Source organism: Amblyraja radiata, chromosome 18, assembly GCF_010909765.2.
Source record: "Amblyraja radiata isolate CabotCenter1 chromosome 18, sAmbRad1.1.pri, whole genome shotgun sequence".
Classification (NCBI taxonomy): Eukaryota; Metazoa; Chordata; class Chondrichthyes; order Rajiformes; family Rajidae; genus Amblyraja; species Amblyraja radiata.
Genome location: NC_045973.1, coordinates 26,143,548 through 26,162,710, shown reverse-complemented (window position 1 = coordinate 26,162,710; position 19,163 = coordinate 26,143,548). Strand labels below are relative to the sequence as shown.

The 19,163-nt window shown below is 53.6% G+C and overlaps 1 protein-coding gene across 2 annotated transcripts in view; it reads left to right on the top strand.

Annotated features, from left to right (window-relative positions):
* The window catches only part of xpc (XPC complex subunit, DNA damage recognition and repair factor), a 23,036-nt gene extending 3,873 nt beyond the window's left edge, over positions 1–19,163 (top strand). The window contains exons 2-16 of one of the 2 annotated variants that reach the window (XM_033036941.1): positions 223–403; positions 2,436–2,506; positions 2,840–2,951; positions 3,275–3,359; positions 5,150–5,307; positions 6,779–6,899; positions 8,025–8,114; positions 9,109–9,975; positions 11,176–11,336; positions 12,185–12,266; positions 13,972–14,106; positions 14,867–15,036; positions 16,253–16,346; positions 17,556–17,645; positions 18,544–19,163. In XM_033036941.1, coding sequence (XP_032892832.1) covers positions 223–403; positions 2,436–2,506; positions 2,840–2,951; positions 3,275–3,359; positions 5,150–5,307; positions 6,779–6,899; positions 8,025–8,114; positions 9,109–9,975; positions 11,176–11,336; positions 12,185–12,266; positions 13,972–14,106; positions 14,867–15,036; positions 16,253–16,346; positions 17,556–17,645; positions 18,544–18,732 — 2,606 coding nt within the window. In that variant the 3' untranslated portion in view covers positions 18,733–19,163. Of the gene's footprint in view, positions 1–222; positions 404–2,435; positions 2,507–2,839; positions 2,952–3,274; positions 3,360–5,149; positions 5,308–6,778; positions 6,900–8,024; positions 8,115–9,108; positions 9,976–11,175; positions 11,337–12,184; positions 12,267–13,971; positions 14,107–14,866; positions 15,037–16,252; positions 16,347–17,555; positions 17,646–18,543 lie in introns of those variants that run through there. The other variant, XR_004414658.1, reaches the window with a different exon arrangement.

Genomic DNA, 19,163 nt, shown 5'->3' with positions numbered 1-19,163 from the left:
AGTTGACTTCTGTAAATTGCAAATTGTCCCCAGTGTGCAGGATCGTGCTAGTGTATGGGTGGGGCCGAGGGCATGTTTCATGCTGTATCTCTAATGTCTAATGCAACAACACAACAAATGACACTTAACAGTACCTTGACCATGAGACCACTGTTGCCAAAGAATAAAACAGTTGATAGTTTTCCTGTTCTGATGCTTCTTCCTTCTGCTCCCAATGAACAGGTGACGATAGTCAGGACTTCGAGCCGGAAAAGCCTCAGTTGAAGCCAAAGGTCTGTGGGAAGGGAGCACAGCACAAGAAGACGGCGAAGAGAAAATCATCAGAGGGCGGAGGGAAGAGAGGAACTTCTGTGGTGAAGGAGGGAGCGGGGAACAGAGCAGGAGGCAGAGGAACTGTGGCAAGGTAGGCTTCAGTCTGTGAGATGGTTAGATTATAATGAGGGATGGTGAGGTAGGTATAGGTTGGTTGTTGTCATGTGTACCGAGGTACAGTGAAAAGCTTTGTTTTGCATGCTAACCAAACAGATCAGATGAGGGCGGCACAGTGGCTCAGCAGTAGTTGCTACCTCACAGCGGTAGAGACCCGGGTTCGATTTTGATTAATGATGCTGCCTGTACAGAGTTTGTACATTCGCCTTTTGACTGCGTATGTTTTCTCAGGGTGCTTCAGCTTCCTCCTGCACTCCAAAGACGTATAACAAAGCTCTTGGGGCTGGCGGAATCAAGGGGTATGGGGAGAAGCCAGGCACGGGTTACTGATTGTGGATAATCAGCCATGATCACAATGTATGGCGGTGCTGGCTCAAGGGGCCGAATGGCCTCCTCCTGCACCTATTTTCTATGTTTCTGTTTAGGTTTGTAGGTTAAATGTGTAAGAAAGAACTGCAGATGCAGGTTTAAACCAAAGATAGACACACAATGCTGGAGTAAATAAAGAAGTCTAAAGAAGGGTCTCGACCCAAAACGTCACCATTCCTTCTCTCCAGAGATGCTGCCTGTCCTGCTGAGTTACTCCAGCAATGTGTGTCTATCCTAGGTTTGTAGGTTAATTGGCTTTGGTAAAAATTGTAAATTGTCCCTCGTGTGTGGGACACTTGACCGGACATTAGGCCAGAACTTTGAGCAACTCGGAAGCAGAGAGATTGAGTCTCTGCAGACACCTTTTGTTTACTGGGAGCCTGGCACCAATGATGGACAAATAACAGGGTTGGAGGCACGACTGCGCAGCGGTAGAGTTGCTGCCGTTTAGCACCAGAGATCCAGGTTCGATCCTGATTATGGGCGCTGCCTGTACGGAGTTTGCACGTCTCCCTGTGACCGTATGGGATTCCTCTGGGTGCCTCAGTTTCCTCTCACACTCCAAAGACATCTTGTAGGTGGTTTGCAGATTAATTGGCTTCTGTAAATAGTCAGTAATGTGTAGGACAGAACTAATGTACGGGTGATCAATGGTCAGCACGGATTCACAGGGTCGAAGGCCTGTTTCCATGCTGTATCTCTTTAAAAAAACGGGGTTGTCCTAGCTATGGTCACCTGCTCCATGAAGGATGTCATTAAGTTGCAACAAGTGCAGAAAAGTTTCACGAGGATATTGCCAGGATTCAAGAGGCTGAGCAATAGGGAGAGGTTGGACAGGTGAGGAGTTTATTCCTTGGAACGCAAGAGGATGAGGGGTGATCTTATAGAGAGGTGTATAAAATCATGAGGAATAGATAGGGTGAATGCATGAAGTCTTTCACCCAGAGTAGGGGAATGAATAACCAGAGTACATAGGTTTAAGGTGAGATTGGAAAGGTTTTAATAGGAACATTTTCACATAGAGGGTGGTGTGTATATGGAACAAGCTGTCAGAGGAAGAAGTTGAGGCAGGTACAATAACAACATTTGAAAAACAGTTGGACAGAAACATGGATAGAAACGGTTTAGAGGGATATGAGCCAAACATGGACAGGTGAGACTGCCATAGATGGAGTATCTTGGTCGTTGTAGACAAGTTGGGCCGAAGGGCCTGTTTCTCTGCTCTATGACTATCTATCACAGGAAACGCGTTCCCAAACCATTAGTGTTGGAATACGGGTTACGGGATTCAAGACCTAGAGGGCATAGATTTAAGATGAGAGGGGAAATATTTAATAGGGATTTTTTGACGCAGTGGGTATATGGAACGAGCTTCCAGAAGATGGGTCTCAACCTGAAACGTCACCTATCCATGTTCTCCGGAGATGCTGCCTGAGCTGCTGAGTTACTCCAGCACTCTGTGTCCTTTTGAGCTGCCAAAGGAAGTGGTTTGCGGGAGGTAAAATAACAATTGGATGGGTACATGGATAAGAAAGGTTAGAGAGATATGGAGCAAACGAGTTTAGCATAGACATGTTGGGCCGAAGGGCCTGTTTCTGTACTGTGGCACTGTGTGTCTAACATCTCCCCTATGCCAGTTTGACAGGCCATGAGAAGGAGACAGAGAATACAACGGAGGAGAGCGAAGAAGAGTGGCAGGAGGTGGAAGGTGAGTTGCCAGGCAACGAGGAATGCCCAGCGGTGAAACCAACACCCAGCTGATACCCACCTAACGGGAGTGGCTGTAGGCCATTCGGTCCTTCGTGCCTGCTTCAGTTATCAACTAAATCATGGCCAATCATTCACTCAGCTTCACTTTCATCCTGGGGGGATCTTCACTATGTGTCTGATCCCGGGAGTGTGTGATGGGACGGTGTAGAGGGAGCTTCACTCTGTGTCCTACTCATATGGTCCTGATTTCAAGCTACTGGGTATTGCCGGGTGGGTGAGTGATGCCAACAATGCCATTGCCAGTTTTAATGTCCTCATCCTCTCCTGGCAGAGCTGCTCGAGGATCCAGCAGAACCTCCGCCACTTCCAGAACCCTCCCTCCCGGAGCAACCACTGGAGATTGAGATTGAAGCTCCACTGCGTGCCAAGGAGAGGAAGAGCAGGTCCGTGAGTTACTAGGGAGCGCCATGGGAGGGGCGGTACTGAGGGAGGGGCGGTGCTGAGGGACCGCTGCACTGTGGGAGGCCTTGGTTAAAGATGCTTCTGAGGGCGATGCTTACTCCGACCACTCTGATGTCAACAGATAATCCCTGCTTTGCGGTGTGTGGGAACTTGCATCACAACAATGACAAGGTTTTAAAAGGTTCTTGTGGTTGAAGTTTTTGAAAGTGCTATCTACAAGCCATCCAATCCATTGCTTGTATAAATCAAATTTTAAATCCACTCCACGCTCTGGGCTGCTCACCTCCTGTTCCCCGCTCCACAGAGAGAAGATGGAGGCTGAGTTTGAGTCCTACCTGCGCCGAGCGATAAACCGTTTCAGCCGGCAACTCCGTGTGGACATCCACAAGGTTTGGAACAAAAGCTTCTTGAACTTACACGGAGAATGGTAGAGCAATGGGGAGTGGTGTAGAGCAGAGGGATCTAGGAGTGCAGGTACATAGTTTTTAAGAAGGAACTGCAGATGCTGGAAAATCGAAAGTACACAACAATGCTAGAGAAAGGTTTCGGCCCGAAACGTCGCCTATTTCCTCCGCTCCATAGATGTTGCTGCACCCGCTGAGTTTCTCCAGCATTTTTGTCTACCCCAGGTACATAGTTCCCTGAAAGTGGCACCACAGGTCGATAGGTTGATCAAGAAGGGTTTTGGCACATTGGCCTTCATTCAGTCAGGGTATTGAGTGTAGAAATTGGAATTTCATGCTGCAGTTATATAAAACGTTGGTCAGGCCGCATTTAGAGTATTGTGCTCAGTTTTGGGCACCATTTTATAGGAAAGATGTTGTCAAGCAGGAAAGGGTGCAGAGAAGATTTACCAGGACTCGAGAGTCTGTGCTATAGGGAGAGGTTGGACAGGCTAGGACTCTACTCCTTGGAGCGCAGAAGGATGAGGGGTGATCTTATAGAGGTTTTGCAAAATCGTGAGAGGAATAGATCGGATAAACACACAGTCTCTTGCCCAGAGTAGGGGAATCGAAAAGCAGAGAACATAGGTTTAAGATGAGGAGGGAAAGATTTAATAGGAACCTGAGGGGTAACTTTTGGTGGATGTATAGAACGGGCTACCGGAGGAGGTAGTTGAGGCAGGTACTATCGCAACTTTTAAGAACCATGTTGGTCGGCATGTGCAGTTTGGGCCAAAGGGCCTGTTTCCACACTGTATGACTCTATGGGCCTGTGAATGTGGACATTGGGCATTGACTGGGGGTTTGGTGCCAGGGAGTGGGGAGCAGCTTCAAGGAACGGCAAGGGTGTTAATCACTTGATTGTCACGTGTACCGGCAACAGAACAATCAGATTCTTACTTGGAGTCACAGAGACATACAGCCTGGAAACAGGCCCTTCAGCCCAACCTGTCCACAATGACCAACATATCCCATCTACACTAGTCCCACCTGCCTGTGAGGGCCGATATCCCTCCAATCCTTTCCTATCCACGTACTTGTCTAAACGTTTCTTAAATGTTGCGTTAGTACCTGCCTCAACTACCTCCTCTAGCAGCTCATTCCATACACCCACTACCCTTTGTATAAAAAACGTTACCTCTCAGGTTCCTATTAAATCTTTCCCTCCTCACCTTAAACCTATGTTCTCTGCTTTTCGATTCCCCTACTCTGGGCAAGATACTGTGTGTTTACCCGATCTATTCCCCTGCAAAACCTCTATGAGATCACCCCTCATCCTTCTGCGCTCCAAGGAGTAGAGTCCTAGCCTGTCCAACCTCTCCCTGTAGCTGAGACCCTCGAGTCCCGGCAACATCCTCGTAAATCTTCTGTGCACCCTTTCCAGGTTGATATCCCAACTGCCTGCGTTTTGGCCCATATCTTGAACCCGGAGATCACGGTTTTCAGGCTCCTGTACCGTCTTCCTGATGGTAACAGTGAGATGAGAGCATGGCCAGGGTGTTGTGTGTCTTTGATGATGCCGGCTGCTTTTTTGAGGCAGCGCCTCCAGCAGTTCCCCAGTTACTCCTGTAGGTCAGTACTTGTGATGGACCGGGCACTTTCTATAGTTTCCTTTGTTCCTGGGCATCTGAGATGTGTCAATAACCGATATAATCAATACCATTACAATAAATGATAAACCATTTTGCTTTCTACATTCAGTCTTTGTGTTACAGCATGTTTCTCCCCAACTACAGACGCACCTCCTCTGCCTGCTGGCTAACGGAATCTTCCGGAGCAGGACCTGCAACCAGCCAGAGCTGCGGGCGGTGGCTTTGTCCTTGTTGCCCACGGAGATTGCCGGTGTTGTGGCCGGGCAAGTGGACCTCCCGTACCTCAACAAGGTGCTGGCGTGGTAAGCTGGTGAGGCCGCATTTGCAGCACTGTGCTCGGTTCTGGTCGCCCTACTGTAGGAAGGATGTCGTCAAGCTGGAAAGGATGCAAGGAGGATTTACCAGGATGTCGCCTGGACCCGAGGGCATGAGCTACAGGGGACGTTGGGCAGGCTAGGGCTTTATTCCTTGGATGAGGGGTGATCTTATAGAAGTGTAAAATATCACGAGGGGAATAGATTGGGTGGATGCACAGAGTCTTTTACCCAGAGTGGGGAATCCAGAACCAGAGGACATAGGTTTAAGGTGAGAGGGGAAAGATTTAATGGGAACCTTAGGGGCAACCTTCACACACAAAGGGTGATGGGTGTATGGAATGAGCTGCCAGAGGAGGCAGTTGAGGCAGGTACTATTACAGCATTTAAAAGACATTTGGACAGGTGCGTGGATAGGAAAGGGTTGGAGGGATATGGGCCAAACGCAGGCAAATGGTAGTGGCTTAGACGGGTCACTTTGGTCGGCATGAGCCAAGGGGCTTGTTTCGGTCTGCTATGGATCTTGACACCCCCCCCCCCCCCCTTCCTCACCCCCCATGCATGCCCTGTCCTTACCCGGATGCTCAGGGCTCCCACTGGCACCGTGGTGGCATTCCAGGACTGCTGGGCACCACAGGGGATGGAATGTATCCTCAATCGGGATTGGTATGTAGTGATTTGATATTTATTTGTTATAAATATTTTGTTTCCGTTTTGCTGAACACCTGCGCTCAGTCCACCTTGCCCTATGTGATGTCCCAGTCACCAAACATTTTAAGACCCCTTCCCATTCCCATTTTCGGGGAGACTTCTAGGGGGGCAATTCAAGCTCGTTCTCATAATTTTGTCCGGATGAAAGGCGAAGCCAAACCACCAGTTGCTGGAAAATCAGTGTTGGACTAGTTCAATAAACCAATTTTTGTTTAAAAAAACACACAAATTTGCCTGACACGCTGAGTTCCTCCAGCACTTAGTGTGTTGCTCAAGACTCCACGCCTGCAGTTCCTTGTGTACGCCTGAGTCTGGCTTGCTCTGTGGGTGGCTGGGTCAGTGGGTGAGTCAGTTGGTGGGTGTGTCAGAGGTGTGTGTCTGTGGCTGGGCGGGTGGGCCTGTGGGTCTGGATGGGTCAGAGTGCGTGTGTGTGTGTGTGTGGGTGGGTGGGTCTGTGGCTGGGTGAGTGGATGGGTCAGAGTGTGGGTGGGTGGGTCTGTGGCTGGGTGGGTGGATGGGTCAGAGTGTGGGTGGGTGGGTCTGTGGCTGGGTGGGTGGATGGGTCAGAGTGCGGGTGGGTGGGTCTATGGATGGGTCAGAGTGCGGGTGTGTGTGTGTAGGTGTGTGTGGGTGGGTGGGTCTGTGGCTGGGTGGGTGGATGGGTCAGAGTGCGGGTGGGTGGGAGTGTGGCTGGGGTCCCCGTGTACAATGCCACCCACTAACCCCAGGCCCTCCGTCCCGTCTGCAGGTTTGAGTCGGCCTTTGTGTTGGACCTGTCTCTCCCTCGGGGTGACCCGGAGCAGCTGAGTGAGCGGCTGCAGCGTGGTCTTGCCCGCCGTTCCGCGGGGACGGCAGAGGAGCTGGTTCACGTACGTGTCGCCGGTCACCAAACCCACCGCCCGCGTCCCCGCCGCTGGCAACACTCAGCACGGCACAGCCCGAGCTGGAACATTGACACGGCCTCTCTCACACCCCCCACCCCAACCCCCACACCCACCGCCCCCACCCCCACACACGCTGCCTGACCAGCTGAGTGTTTCCAGCATTTTCCTTTTGCTGTTTTTCATCCCCCCCCCCCTGTCCTTTTTAGAATTTAGACCATGCAACAGTACAGCACAGGAACAGGCCCTTCGGCCCACAATGTCCGTGCCGAACATGATGCCGTTCCACTCTTGTCTGCCTGAACATAATCCAGATACCACAATTTCCTGCACATCCATGTGCCTATCTAAAAGTCTCTCAAATGCCGCCCTCATATCTGCCTCTGCCACTCCCGACAGAGTGTTGCAGACCCAAACAAACCGGAACCCCATCTCCCCCCCCCCCCCCCCCCCCGGCGGACTGGGTCTAAAAATATTGGTTACCAGAAGACAAAGGGGGCCCACCCACAACTACAATGCTATCACTTCATCAGGGGCCCACTTGCCATCACTTGCTATCACTTCATCGGGCAAGCTGACACCCTGGCCAGTCCGCCACTGCCCCCCCCCCCCCCGTACCCTTCCACCGATATACCTCCTCTTCTCTCCCTATCTGACACCCTTTTGTCTCCTTTTCACCTCCAAGCCTTTGTCACTTACTCCACCCATCTGCTAATCACCCTCCTCACCTGTATCCACCTATCATTCGCCAAGCTTTTTCCTGCCCCCACATCTTTTTTTCAGCTTTCTCCCCCACCCCCACTCCATCAGTCTGAAGAAAGGTCCCGACCCAGATCCCAAATCGTCGCCTGTCTATTCCCTCCGCAGATGCTGCCTGACCCGCTGAGTTCCTCCAGCGCTTTATATTTTGCTGAAGATACCAGCACCTGCAATTCCTGGTGTCTCAGTCCTCTGTTTTACTCTTCGCCCTCGTCCTTCTCAGCCCCTTTCTCCCCCCTTTTCCCCCTCCTCTGCTCCTCCGGGACATTGGTTAAGGGTGGGATTGGGTGCAGAGTCTGTCTGTCCCCCACCCTGTGTGCTGTGCTCCCTCACTGGGGTCTCTTGCATTCACAGCTGTTCCTGATCACGGTCTGTGCGCTGGCCCTCTCTGCCCGCCTGGTCGTCTCGCTGCAACCCATCCCGCTCAAGGAGAGCACCAAGGCGGTAAGACACGTCTCTCTCCCCTCCCTGCCCTTCACAACCAGAGCACGGGAAGAGAATGCCAGCAAGTTACAGTGTCCAGCACTTGGTCTGTGGCCCAATACATCACTGTTGCAGCAGGCCAGAGTGTGTTTAGTTTGGTTTTAATCTAATCTAGGATTAATTTAATTAATTTGGTTTGGTTTAGTTTATTGTCAGTGAAAAGCCTTTTGTTGTATTCTATCCAGTCGGCAGAAAGACTATACATAATTATAATTGAGCTGTCCACAGTGTACAGATACAGGATAAACAAAGTAATGTTAAGTGCAAGATAAAGTCCAGTAAAAGCTGATTAAAGATAGTGTGAGGGTGTCCGATGAGGTAGATGGGAGGTCAGGACCGCTCTCTGGTTGGTGAGAGGACAGTTTATTTGCCTGATAACTGCTAGGAAGAAACTGTTCCTGAATCTGTCATGGCAAAGGAACAATGGGATTGTAACTTACTGCAACGTAACGGGCCCGTAAACACAATCACACACAGATAAATATAATATAATAATACATTAAATTAACAATCAGTAATACTAGGTAATCATAATAGTGCAAAACCAAAGTCTGTGATGCAACCAAAGGTACCCTCCTATTCACCCCCCCCCCCCCCCCTCCGAATCACCTCCCTCCGATTCACCCCCCCTCCCGTTCCACCCCCCCTCACGTTCCACCCCCTTCCCATTCACCCCCTTCCCATTACACCCTAGGGGCAATTTACACAGGGCCAATTAACCTACAAACCCCGCAGGTCTTTGGGATGTAGCAGGAAACCGGTGCAAAAAACCCACGTGGTCACAGGGAGAAATGTGCAAACTCCATACAGACAGCACCAGAGCTCAGGATCGAACCCGGGACCCTGGAGCGGTGAGGCGGCGGCTCTACCCGCTGCGCCACTGTGCCACTGTTGAGCTCAGTCCTAACACCGTGACCCTTGAGATAACAGTCTCCTTCTCCTTCTCCTCCTGCAGAAGACCCCAAGAGGACGAAGATCTGAAGTCAAGGACACTCCCGCCTCGACGCCCCGGGCTAAACCTGGAGCAGCTGCCGGAAAAGCAGGTGGCAAGCGCGAGAGGGAAGCGGGGGAGAAGACAGAGGGACGGGAGGGGTCTAGAAGGGCCAGAGCCTCGGCCGCGGTTCACGGAGGGAGAGGTCGGAAGGTCGAGTGTACAGAAGCCTCGGGCGAGTCGGGATTCGAGGAAGATGAGCGGCGAAGAAACCCGGCGAATGCGAGGGCGAAGAACCAGCGGCAGAGACGGGTTGCCTCGAAGATCTCGTACAGGGAGGCGACCGACGAAAGCGACTCGGAGAGTGAGCTCGCCGAGGGCTCGGCCGATTCCAGCAGTTACTCGGCAGGGGGCGAGGGAAGCCTGTCACGAGGCCGGGGAGAGCGCGGTGTGTCGGGAAGGAGCTCGGAGATAAGTGAGGATGAAGACTTCGAGAGGAACCCGGTGAAGAACAAGGCCACGGGGAGATCTTCGGGCCGGCAGAAGCCCAGCGACGGAGTCGTGGGGCCAGCGGTTGAGGTGCCAGCGCGCGCCACACCTTCGGATCAGTGGGTGGAGGTCTTCCTGGAGGTGGAGAAGAGGTGGGTGGCGGTGGACTGTGTACACAGCTCCGTGGACCGGCTGGAGCTCTGCGTCCGGCACGCCTCCAAGCCGCTCCGCTACATCGTGGGCTTCGACGGGCAGGGCTGCGTCCGGGACGTGACCCAGAGGTACGACACTGCGTGGATGACGGCAACAAGGAAGATCCGTGTGGACCCCACCTGGTGGGATCAGACTCTGTCGCCCTACAGGAGCACCTTCACTCAGCGGGACATGCAGGAGGATCGGGAGGTAGGTGGGCATTCAGAGGGTCAATGGGTCAATGATCTTCGGAGATCCATTGATCCATTAATGGTATTCAATGGGTCAATAGTCATTGAAACAGGCCCAACTTGCCCATGCTGACCGACGCCCCATCTACACTAGCCCCACCAGCCTGTGTTTGACCCATATCCCACTAAATCCATGTACCTGTCTAAATGTTTCTTAAACGTTGCGATAGTACCTGCCTCAACTACCTCCTCCAGCAGCTTGTTACCTTTGTGTAAAAAAAGTTATCCCTCAGATTCCTCTTAAATCTTTCCCCCCCTCTCTTTAAACCTATGTCTGCTGGCTTTCGATTCCCCTACTTTGAGAATAAGACTTTGTGCATCTGCCCGATCTATTTTCCTCATGCGTTTGTACACCAATAAGGAAGGAATCAATGAATTGGTCGATGGCATTCAGCAGGTCAATGATTCAATAATGTTGGTGGATTGGGACGGATGTGGGCATTCGGCAGGCCAATGGGCCAAAGGTTCCTTCATTATCACGTGGACCAAAGTACAGTGAGATTCTCTTTTTTGCACGTAGATCAGTGAGCTTATTGCCGGACATGTAAATCCCCGGTTAGCACACAATGCAAAGAAACAGCCCACTGAGTCCATATGCATGATTTAGTTGCCAGGTTTAGCAGCATTTCACAGTCCCAGCTGCAGCTGACCATAAAGGCCTGTGGCAGCCGTCGCCTCCATCTGCTCGTTCCGCTAACTGTCGACCCTCTCCTCGCACGGCCCATCTTCAGACAAACGTAGTCATACAGTGTGGACTCTGAACAGGTCCTTCCTCCCAACTTGCCCACGACAACCAAGATGCCCCATCGACAAGCGTCCCACCTGAGCAGGTACTATCACAGCATTTAAAAAAACATCTGGACAGATGCATGGATAGGAAAGGTTTAGAGTGATAAATATGTGCAGGTGGGACTTATGTAGATGGGGCATGTTGGTCGGCGTGGGCATGTTGGGCCGAAGGGCCTGATTCTAATCTTGTATTGTCTTTTCACTGACAATATAGCACGCAACAAAAAACCTTTCACTGTACCTGTGACAATAGTAAACTAAACTGTGTGGGAGAGTATTCAGCTTTGTGGTTAATGCTGGAGAGAAGGCAGAGCAGTTGCTGGTCGGTGGTGTGAAACCCAGTGCTGACCTCTCACTTCTGCTCCCCCAGCTTCGCGCCAAGCTGCTGGACCAGGCTCTGCCCACCTCCATCGCCGCCTACAAAGACCACCCCCTGTACGTGCTGCAGCGACACCTCCTCAAGTACGAGACCATCCACCCACCCACTGCCGCCATCCTCGGCTGCTGCAGGAAGGAGCCCGTCTACTCCCGGTGAGTGTGTGCTCTCCCCACCCGCCAGTGGCCCGAGTCAGGCCAGCCACTGACCCTCGAGGGCCCACAGAGGGGGTGGGGGTGGGGAGTCCATGGGCAGGAGAACCCTGCGGTCGGGGGGTGGGGGTCTGTGGGCAGGAGACCCCCGTTGGGTGGGGTGGGATCCATGGGTGGTGATGACGCTGCAGAGTGTGTTCACCGGGCATCAGTGTGCCTGTTCCCCCTCTCTCCAATTTCCCCCCTCCCCCTCCCCCCACCCACCGCTCCTCCCGCTCCCTCTGGCCCCATTCTTCCATTCCCAACTCTTCAACCAACCCCTTCACTATTCCCTCCTCACCCCACCCACCTCTCATCCCAACCCCTTTCCCGCTCCCACTCCCCACCCCCCCTGCTCCATCTCCCATTCTCTTGCTCCCTCCCTGCTTTGCCACCCCTCCTCCACCCCACTTTCCTTCCACCTACTCCCTCCCCCACTCACCTTCTGCATTTAACTCAGCTTCGACTCCCTCCCCCCACTGCCCCCATTCCCCACATTCAGCACAATACTCCCCCTCCTCTCTCTCTCCCCGCTCCTCCAGTGCCCACCTCTCTCTCTCTCTCCCCCCGCTGCCCTCTCTCCCCACACTCACTGCTGAGGCTGGGAGTGGGCGGCAGGTCTGTGGACCTCACTGTACAGCTCTGTGACTGCTCCCTCCGCACCGTGACATCCCCACTGCCTCAAACTCCAAGCGCGGGGTTTTTTTGGTTTAGAGTCAGTCTCGTACACTGAACACTTTCACGCAGATAGCTCCACACGCGTGAGGATGTGCGGACACGGCTGTTATATCCGTGTGCTCTGCCTGTTTCAGAGACTGCGTACACGTGCTCCATTCCAAAGACACTTGGCTGAAGGAGGCGCGCGTGGTGAGAGAGGGCGAGGTGCCCCGCAAGGTGGGAGCTGATATTTACTTTTATTGCACACATACATACATACATACATCTGTTGGACATTTGTTGTTGCATTAGATATGTCAGTAAAGTTGCAGCAAGTAAGAATTTCATTGTTGTGGTTCATGTTCTGGTTGCCCGGCTAAGGAGATAGTCACAAAATGCTGGAGTAAATCAGCGGGTCTGTCAGCATTTCTAGAGGAAAGGAATAAGTGACGTTTCGGGTTGAGACCTGAAGGTCTGGTAGGGTCTGAAGAAGGGTTTCGACCCGAAATGTCATCTATACCTTTTCTCCAGAGATGCTGCCTGGCCCGCTGATTTACTCCAGCACTTTATCTATCTTTGGTGGAAACCAGCATCTGCAGTTCCCATCATACACGTAAGGATGACATTATGTTGGATAAGGTGCAGAAGAGATTCACCAGGATGCTACCTGGTCTGGTGGGCTTGAGCTACAGGCTGGAGTAAACCCGTGAAAAGCAACTGGCCCAGACGGAGTTCCTGGCCGTGTCCTTCATAGCTGCGCGGACCAGCTAGCGGGAGTATTCGCGGACATCTTCAATCTCTCCCTACTCCGTTCTGAGGTACCCACCTGCCAAGGAAAAGCAAGACCTCTTGCCTAAACGACTACCATCCAGTGGCCTTGACATCCACCATCATGAAATGTTTTGAGAGGCTAGTTATGGAACACATTAAATCCAGTCTACCCAGCGGTCTTGATCCTCTGCAGTTCACCTACCGCCATGTTCCATCCATAGCCCCAGACACTGGTTAAGAATTCTATTCATGCCCATCCCAATTTTATATACTACTGTCATGCCCTCTTGCATTCTAGGGAAAACAGCCCCAGTCCCTCCTGATAACTCAAGCCCTCCAGTCCCGGTGAATCTTCTCTGCACCATCTCTCACCTCATCACACCCTAGCATGACCACAAGCTAGATGCAGGAGAAATGTTCCCAATGTTGGGCGAGTCCAGAACCAGGGGCCACAGTCTTAGAATAAAGGGGCGGCCATTTAAGACTGAGGTGAGAAAAAACGTTTTCACCCAGAGAGTTGTCAATTTGTGGAATCCCCTGCCACAGAGGGCAGTGGAGGCCAAATCACTGGATGGATTTAAGAGAGAGTTAGATAGAGCTCTAGGGGCTGGTGGAATCAAGGGATATGGGGAGAAGGCAGGCACGGGTTATTGATTGGGGACGATCAGCCACGATCACAATGAATGGCGGTGCTGGCTCGAAGGGCCGAATGGCCTCATCCTGCACCTATTTTCTATGTTTCTAAGTGTACACAATAGAAGTGTACATATCCCGAAGACGTGTGGGCTTGTAGGTTTATCGGCTTCGGTAAAATTATAAAATTATCCCTCGTGTATAGGATAGTGTTAGTGTATGGGGTGATCGTTAGTCAAGGAGGACCTGGTGGGCCGAAGGGCCTGTTTCCATGCTGTATCTACAAAGCCCAAAGCAAAGTCTAGAGGATGTAGGACCAAGGTGAGAGGGAGGAGAGTTAAGGGGTTATTTTTTCACACCCAGAATAGTTGGTATCTGGAGTAATCTGCCAGAGGTGGTGGTGGTGTTGCGAGGAATAGTGACAACATGAACAAGGGCAGCACGGCAGTGCAGCCGGGAGAACCCGCTGTCTCAGCGCCAGAGGCAGCGGCTCTCCGCACGGTGCTGCTAAGGCGTGCTGATGTTGTGGTCCCCACAGATGGTGAAGGGCCAGTCTAACCGGGCGCGCCAGGCACGGGCTGCCAACTGGGAAACCCGCGACCAGGGCGATCTTGGACTGTTCGGATGGTGGCAGACAGAGGTTTATCAACCCCCCTGCGCCAGGGACGGGAAGGTAAGCCAGGGGTGGGGAAGGTGCTCCCTCAGTACCGCCCATCCCACAACGCAGCTCTCCCTCTGTACCCCCCCTCAGTACCCCATCCCTCTGTACCCCCTCCCTCAGTACTGCCCCCTCCCTCAGTACTGCCCCCTCCCTCAGTACTGCCCCCTCCCTCTTTACCCCCTCCCTCAGTACTGCCCCCTCCCTCTTTACCCCCTCCCTCAGTACTGCCCCCTCCCTCGGTACCGCCCCTCCCTCCGTACCGCCCCTCCCTCCGTACCGCCCCTCCCTCCGTACCGCCCCTCCCTCCGTACCCCCTCCCTCTGTACCGCCCCTCCCTCAGTACCGCCCCTCCCTCAGTGCCCCCTCCCTCTGTACCCCCTCCCTCTGTACCCCCTCCCTCTGTACCCCCTCCCTCTGTACCCCCTCCCTCTGTACCCCCTCCCTCAGTACCGCCCCTCCCTCAGTGCCCCCTCCCTCTGTACCCCCTCCCTCTGTACCCCCTCCCTCTGTACCCCCTCCCTGTACCCCCTCCCTCTGTACCCCCTCCCTCTGTACCCCCTCCCTCTGTACCCCCCCCTCAGTACCCCCTTCCCTCTGTACGGCCCCTCCCTCAGTACCCCCTCAGTACAGCCCCCCCCCTCAGTACCCCCTACCTCAGTACCCCCCTCCCTCTGTACCCCCTCCCTCTGTACCCCCCCTCCCTCTGTACCCCCCTCCCTCAGCGTGGGGCTCTCTCCGTACCGTGTTGTGACGGGCCTCTATCTGTGTACAGGTGCCGCGGAATGCGTTTGGCAACGTCTACCTGTTCAGAAGCTGCATGCTGCCGCTGGGCTGCCGGCACGTCCGGTTGCCCAACCTCAACCGCGTGGCCCGCAAGCTGGACATCGACTGTGCCGCTGCCGTGACCGGCTTCGACTTCCACTCCGGCCACTCACACCCCATGTATGGCTCCCTCTACCATCCTTATCTTCCCCTCCCCTCTCCCACTGACCCCTTCTTTCCCCTCCCCTTGCCAGAAATTCCCTCTCCCCTCTTCTTTTCCCCCCCCCCCTCCCTCATTCCCACCTAACCCCCTCCCTCCCCCTCCCCCTCCCCGCTGAATCTCCCACATTGCTCCACCCTCTCCTCACGGACCCTCTCCCCACTGATTTCCACTCTCTCTCTCCAATGGTTTCTTCCCTCTCCCCCTTCTACTCGCCTGCAGCCCTGGGGGATGAATGGGGGGGTAGGGGTGGAGTACGGATGGGGGCGTGGGACACACGGCTGCTCCTCCCACTGTTGGGGGGCAGGGAGTCCAGGGGCAACCCCGAGCACAACTCCCTCAGGCTGACCATCTCCACACTGTGTCCAGTTCCAAGGGGGATTAGTATAGACAGCATCAACATGGTGGGCCAAAGGGCCTGTTGCTCTGCTGTACAACTCACTGACTGAGGGATGTGGACAGGGTGGATGGGGAGCGGTTGTTCCTCTCGTGGGAGAATCTAGGACAAGGGGTCTCTGTGAAGCTTAGTTTAGACTTTACAGCGTGGAAACAGGCCCTTCGGCCCACTGAGTCTATGCTGACCATCGATCACCCGTTCATCTCTGGAGAACATGGATAGATGACGTTTCAGATCGGGACCCTTCTTCAGACTGAAGTGCAGATTATCCAGTGATTACCATGCCTCTGTGACTATCAATCACCTGTTCAGACTCGTCCATGTTATCTTACTTTCTCATCGATTCCCAACTTACTTGCGGCAATTTAGAGGGCCAATAAACCTACAAGCCTGGAGAAACTCAGCGGGTGCAGCAGCATCTATGGACTGATGGAAATCGGCCCGAAACGTTACCGAAACATTACCTATTTCCTTCGCTCCATAGATGCTGCTGCACCCGCTGAGTTTCTCCAGCATTTTTGTGTACCTTCGATTTTCCAGCATCTGCAGTTCCTTCTTGAACAACCTACAAGCCTGCATGTCTTTGGGATGTGGGAGGAAACCGGTGCATCCAGTGGAACCTCACAGTCACAGGGGAATCGTGCGCACACACACACACACAGTCAGGATCGAACACGGGTCTCTGGCGCTGTGAGGCAGCAGCTCTACCCGCTGTGCTACAGTGTGTATGTGGGCTAGGGAGTTTGGAGGAATCTGACATGCGTGTTGTTCTTGGACAGAACGGACGGCTACGTGGTGTGTGAGGAACACGTGGACATCCTGGAGACAGCATGTGAGCAGCAAGAGGCGGAGATGGCCAAGCGGGAGGAGCAGGTGAGTGTTCTGAGCAAACGGACCGGTGGTGGCAAAACAAGCGGCCGAGGACAATGATGGCTCAGAAACCCATAGACCCATATTACTTCCTGGCCCCACTTTCCCTTGCAACCGCAAGAGATGCAACACTTGTCCCTTTACCTCCCCCCTCGACTCCATTCAAGGACCCAAGCAGTCGTTCCAGGTGCGACAGAGGTTTACCTGCATCTCCTCCAACCTCATCTATTGCATCCGCTGCTCTAGATGTCAGCTGATCTACATCGGTGAGACCAAGCGGAGGCTGGGCGATCGTTTCGTCGAACACCTCCGCTCGGTCCGCAATAACCAACCTGACCTCCCGGTGGCTCAGCACTTCAACTCCCCCTCCAATTCCGTATCCGACCTCTCTGTCCTGGGTCTCCTCCGTGGCCAGAGCGAGCAACACTGGAAATGGGAGGAACAGCACCTCATATTCCGCTTGGGGAGTCTGCATCCTGGAGGCATGAAAATTGAATTCTCCAAATTTTGTTAGTCCTTGCTGTCTCCTCCCATCCCCCAGCCTTCGGGCTCCTCCTCCTTTTTCCTTTCTTCTCTCCGCCCCCACCCCCGATCAGTCTGAAGAAGGGTTTCGGCCCGAAACGTTGCCCATTTCCTTCGCTCCATAGATGCTGCTGCACCCGCTGAGTTTCTCCAGCATTTTTGTGTACCGACCCATATTACTTGCTGCAGCACAGTGGTGCCATGGTAGTCTCTACCTTACAGTGCCAGAGACCTGGATTCGATCCCGACTAGGGATGCTGCCTGCGGAAACAGGCCCATTGGCCCACCGAGTCCGCGCCGACCACCCCGTACACTAGCACTATCCTAAACATGGGGGAATATTTACAATTTCAACAAGACCAATTGACCGACACACCTGCATGTCTTTGGGAGGTGGGAGGAAACCAGAGCACCTGGAGAAAACCCACATGGTCAAAGGGAGAACGTGCAAACTCTGTACAGACAACTCCCATAGTCAGGATCGAAACCGGGTCTCTGGCGCCGTAAAACAACAGCTCTACCGCAGCACCACCTCTAATGTACCTGGTGAGCGGCAGGATAATGCCAATGTACGGGGTGATCGCTGGTCGGTGCGGGCTCAGTGGACCAGGGGGCCTGTTTCCGTGCCGTATCTCTAAGGTCTAAAGATGTTCCTGCGGTGTGACAGTGTTCTCTGTGTTTGCCCTGTAGAAGCGGGAGAAGCGAGTGCTGGGCAACTGGAAGCTGCTGGTGAAGGGACTGCTCATCAGAGACCGACTGCGAGCTCGATACGGCAACCAGGTACCGTCCCCCACCCTCCAGTGCACTCACACCATAGTGAATGCCATTCCAGACCACACCCCCAGTGTCTGTAACCCCCTGCACCCCTCCCCATCTCTGTGACCCCCTCCGGCCCCTACTCCCCTCCCCCATCTCTGTAACCCCTCCGGCCGTTGCACCCCCATGACCCTCTCTGGCCCCTACTCCCCTCCCCATCTCTTTGGCCAAGGACACAGTCCACAGTAGATCACAGTTGCTGAGGTTAGTGTTGTGCGGTGTTCAAGAGCCTGATGGTTGCTGGGAAGAAGCTGTTCCTGTACCTGGAGGTCACGGTTTTCAGGCTCCTGTACGTTCTTCCCGAAGGCAGCAGTGAGATGAGAGCGTGGCCAGGGTGGTGTGGGACTGTGATGATGCCGGCTTCCTATTTGAGGCAGCAGCACCTGTAGATCCCTTCGATGGTGGGGAGGTCAGTACCTACGATGATGGGCCGGGCAGTGTCCACCACTCTCTGTAGTTGCCCCTCACCCTTTCCACCCATAACACTCCCTCCTGGCTTTACATTTCTCCTCTTCTCTCCTTATCTGACACCCTTCTGTCTTCTTTTACTTCTAGCATTTGTCACTTACTCCACCCATCTCCCAATCACCCCCCTTCACCTGTATCCAAATATCATTTACCCCCCCCCCCCCACACACACACACGATATATGTTTGGAAACCTGATCCCTCAATCTGAATGAGGGTCCTGACCTGAAAAGTTATCTGTCCATTTCCACCTACAAATGCTACCTGACCTGCTGAGTTCCTCCACTACTTTGTGTGTAGCTGGATAAATAAAAGTGGGAAGAAAATTCTTCCCCGTCCCTTCCTCAGAAACAGATGCAAGTACTGAGAGTGTTTGTTTCTGCTTTCTCGTTCAGGAGAGTGGCCGTGTGGGCTCTGGGACGGGGGAAGCAGGCTGCTCTGAAGAGGAGGGTCCCAGTCAACCGACGCCAGTCACAGACGCTGCCTCTTCCTGGCCCCTCAACCGACAGGGTGGGGAGAGGAGGGAGGGCCGCAAGCTGAAACGAGGCGAGGAGAAGCACCTCTTCCCATTTGAGAAGCTGTGAGCCGGAGAGGAGGGGAGACACCCCGATCTATTCAAGGCCACTGCCTGGCGACGTCCCAGAAATTCCCAGCATCGGAATGCCTCTTCCCGCTGGAGCGTGCGGCTGAGGTCACCATGGTCACGGTTTCACCGTAGTCACACCGGGCCTCTGGCCACCTTCCCTGCCTGTAAGGATCCCAGGGCAGGGGCTGGGCATGGTGGATGGATCTGTGCGTTGCCCTCCCTGGTCATCACCTCCCTGTGGGGCGGACCCTCAGCCCAGCATTCCCTCCTCGCTGGTAGAGGGGCACCATCTCTCCTGCAAGGATCCCCACCCATCACTCTCTCACACCCCAGGCTGCTTGACCTACCAGCTCACTGCAGAAATCAGCAGTTGGTTCAAAACATGTTTTTTACTATTGCAAGAAAAAAATAAAGTTGATCCATATTAAA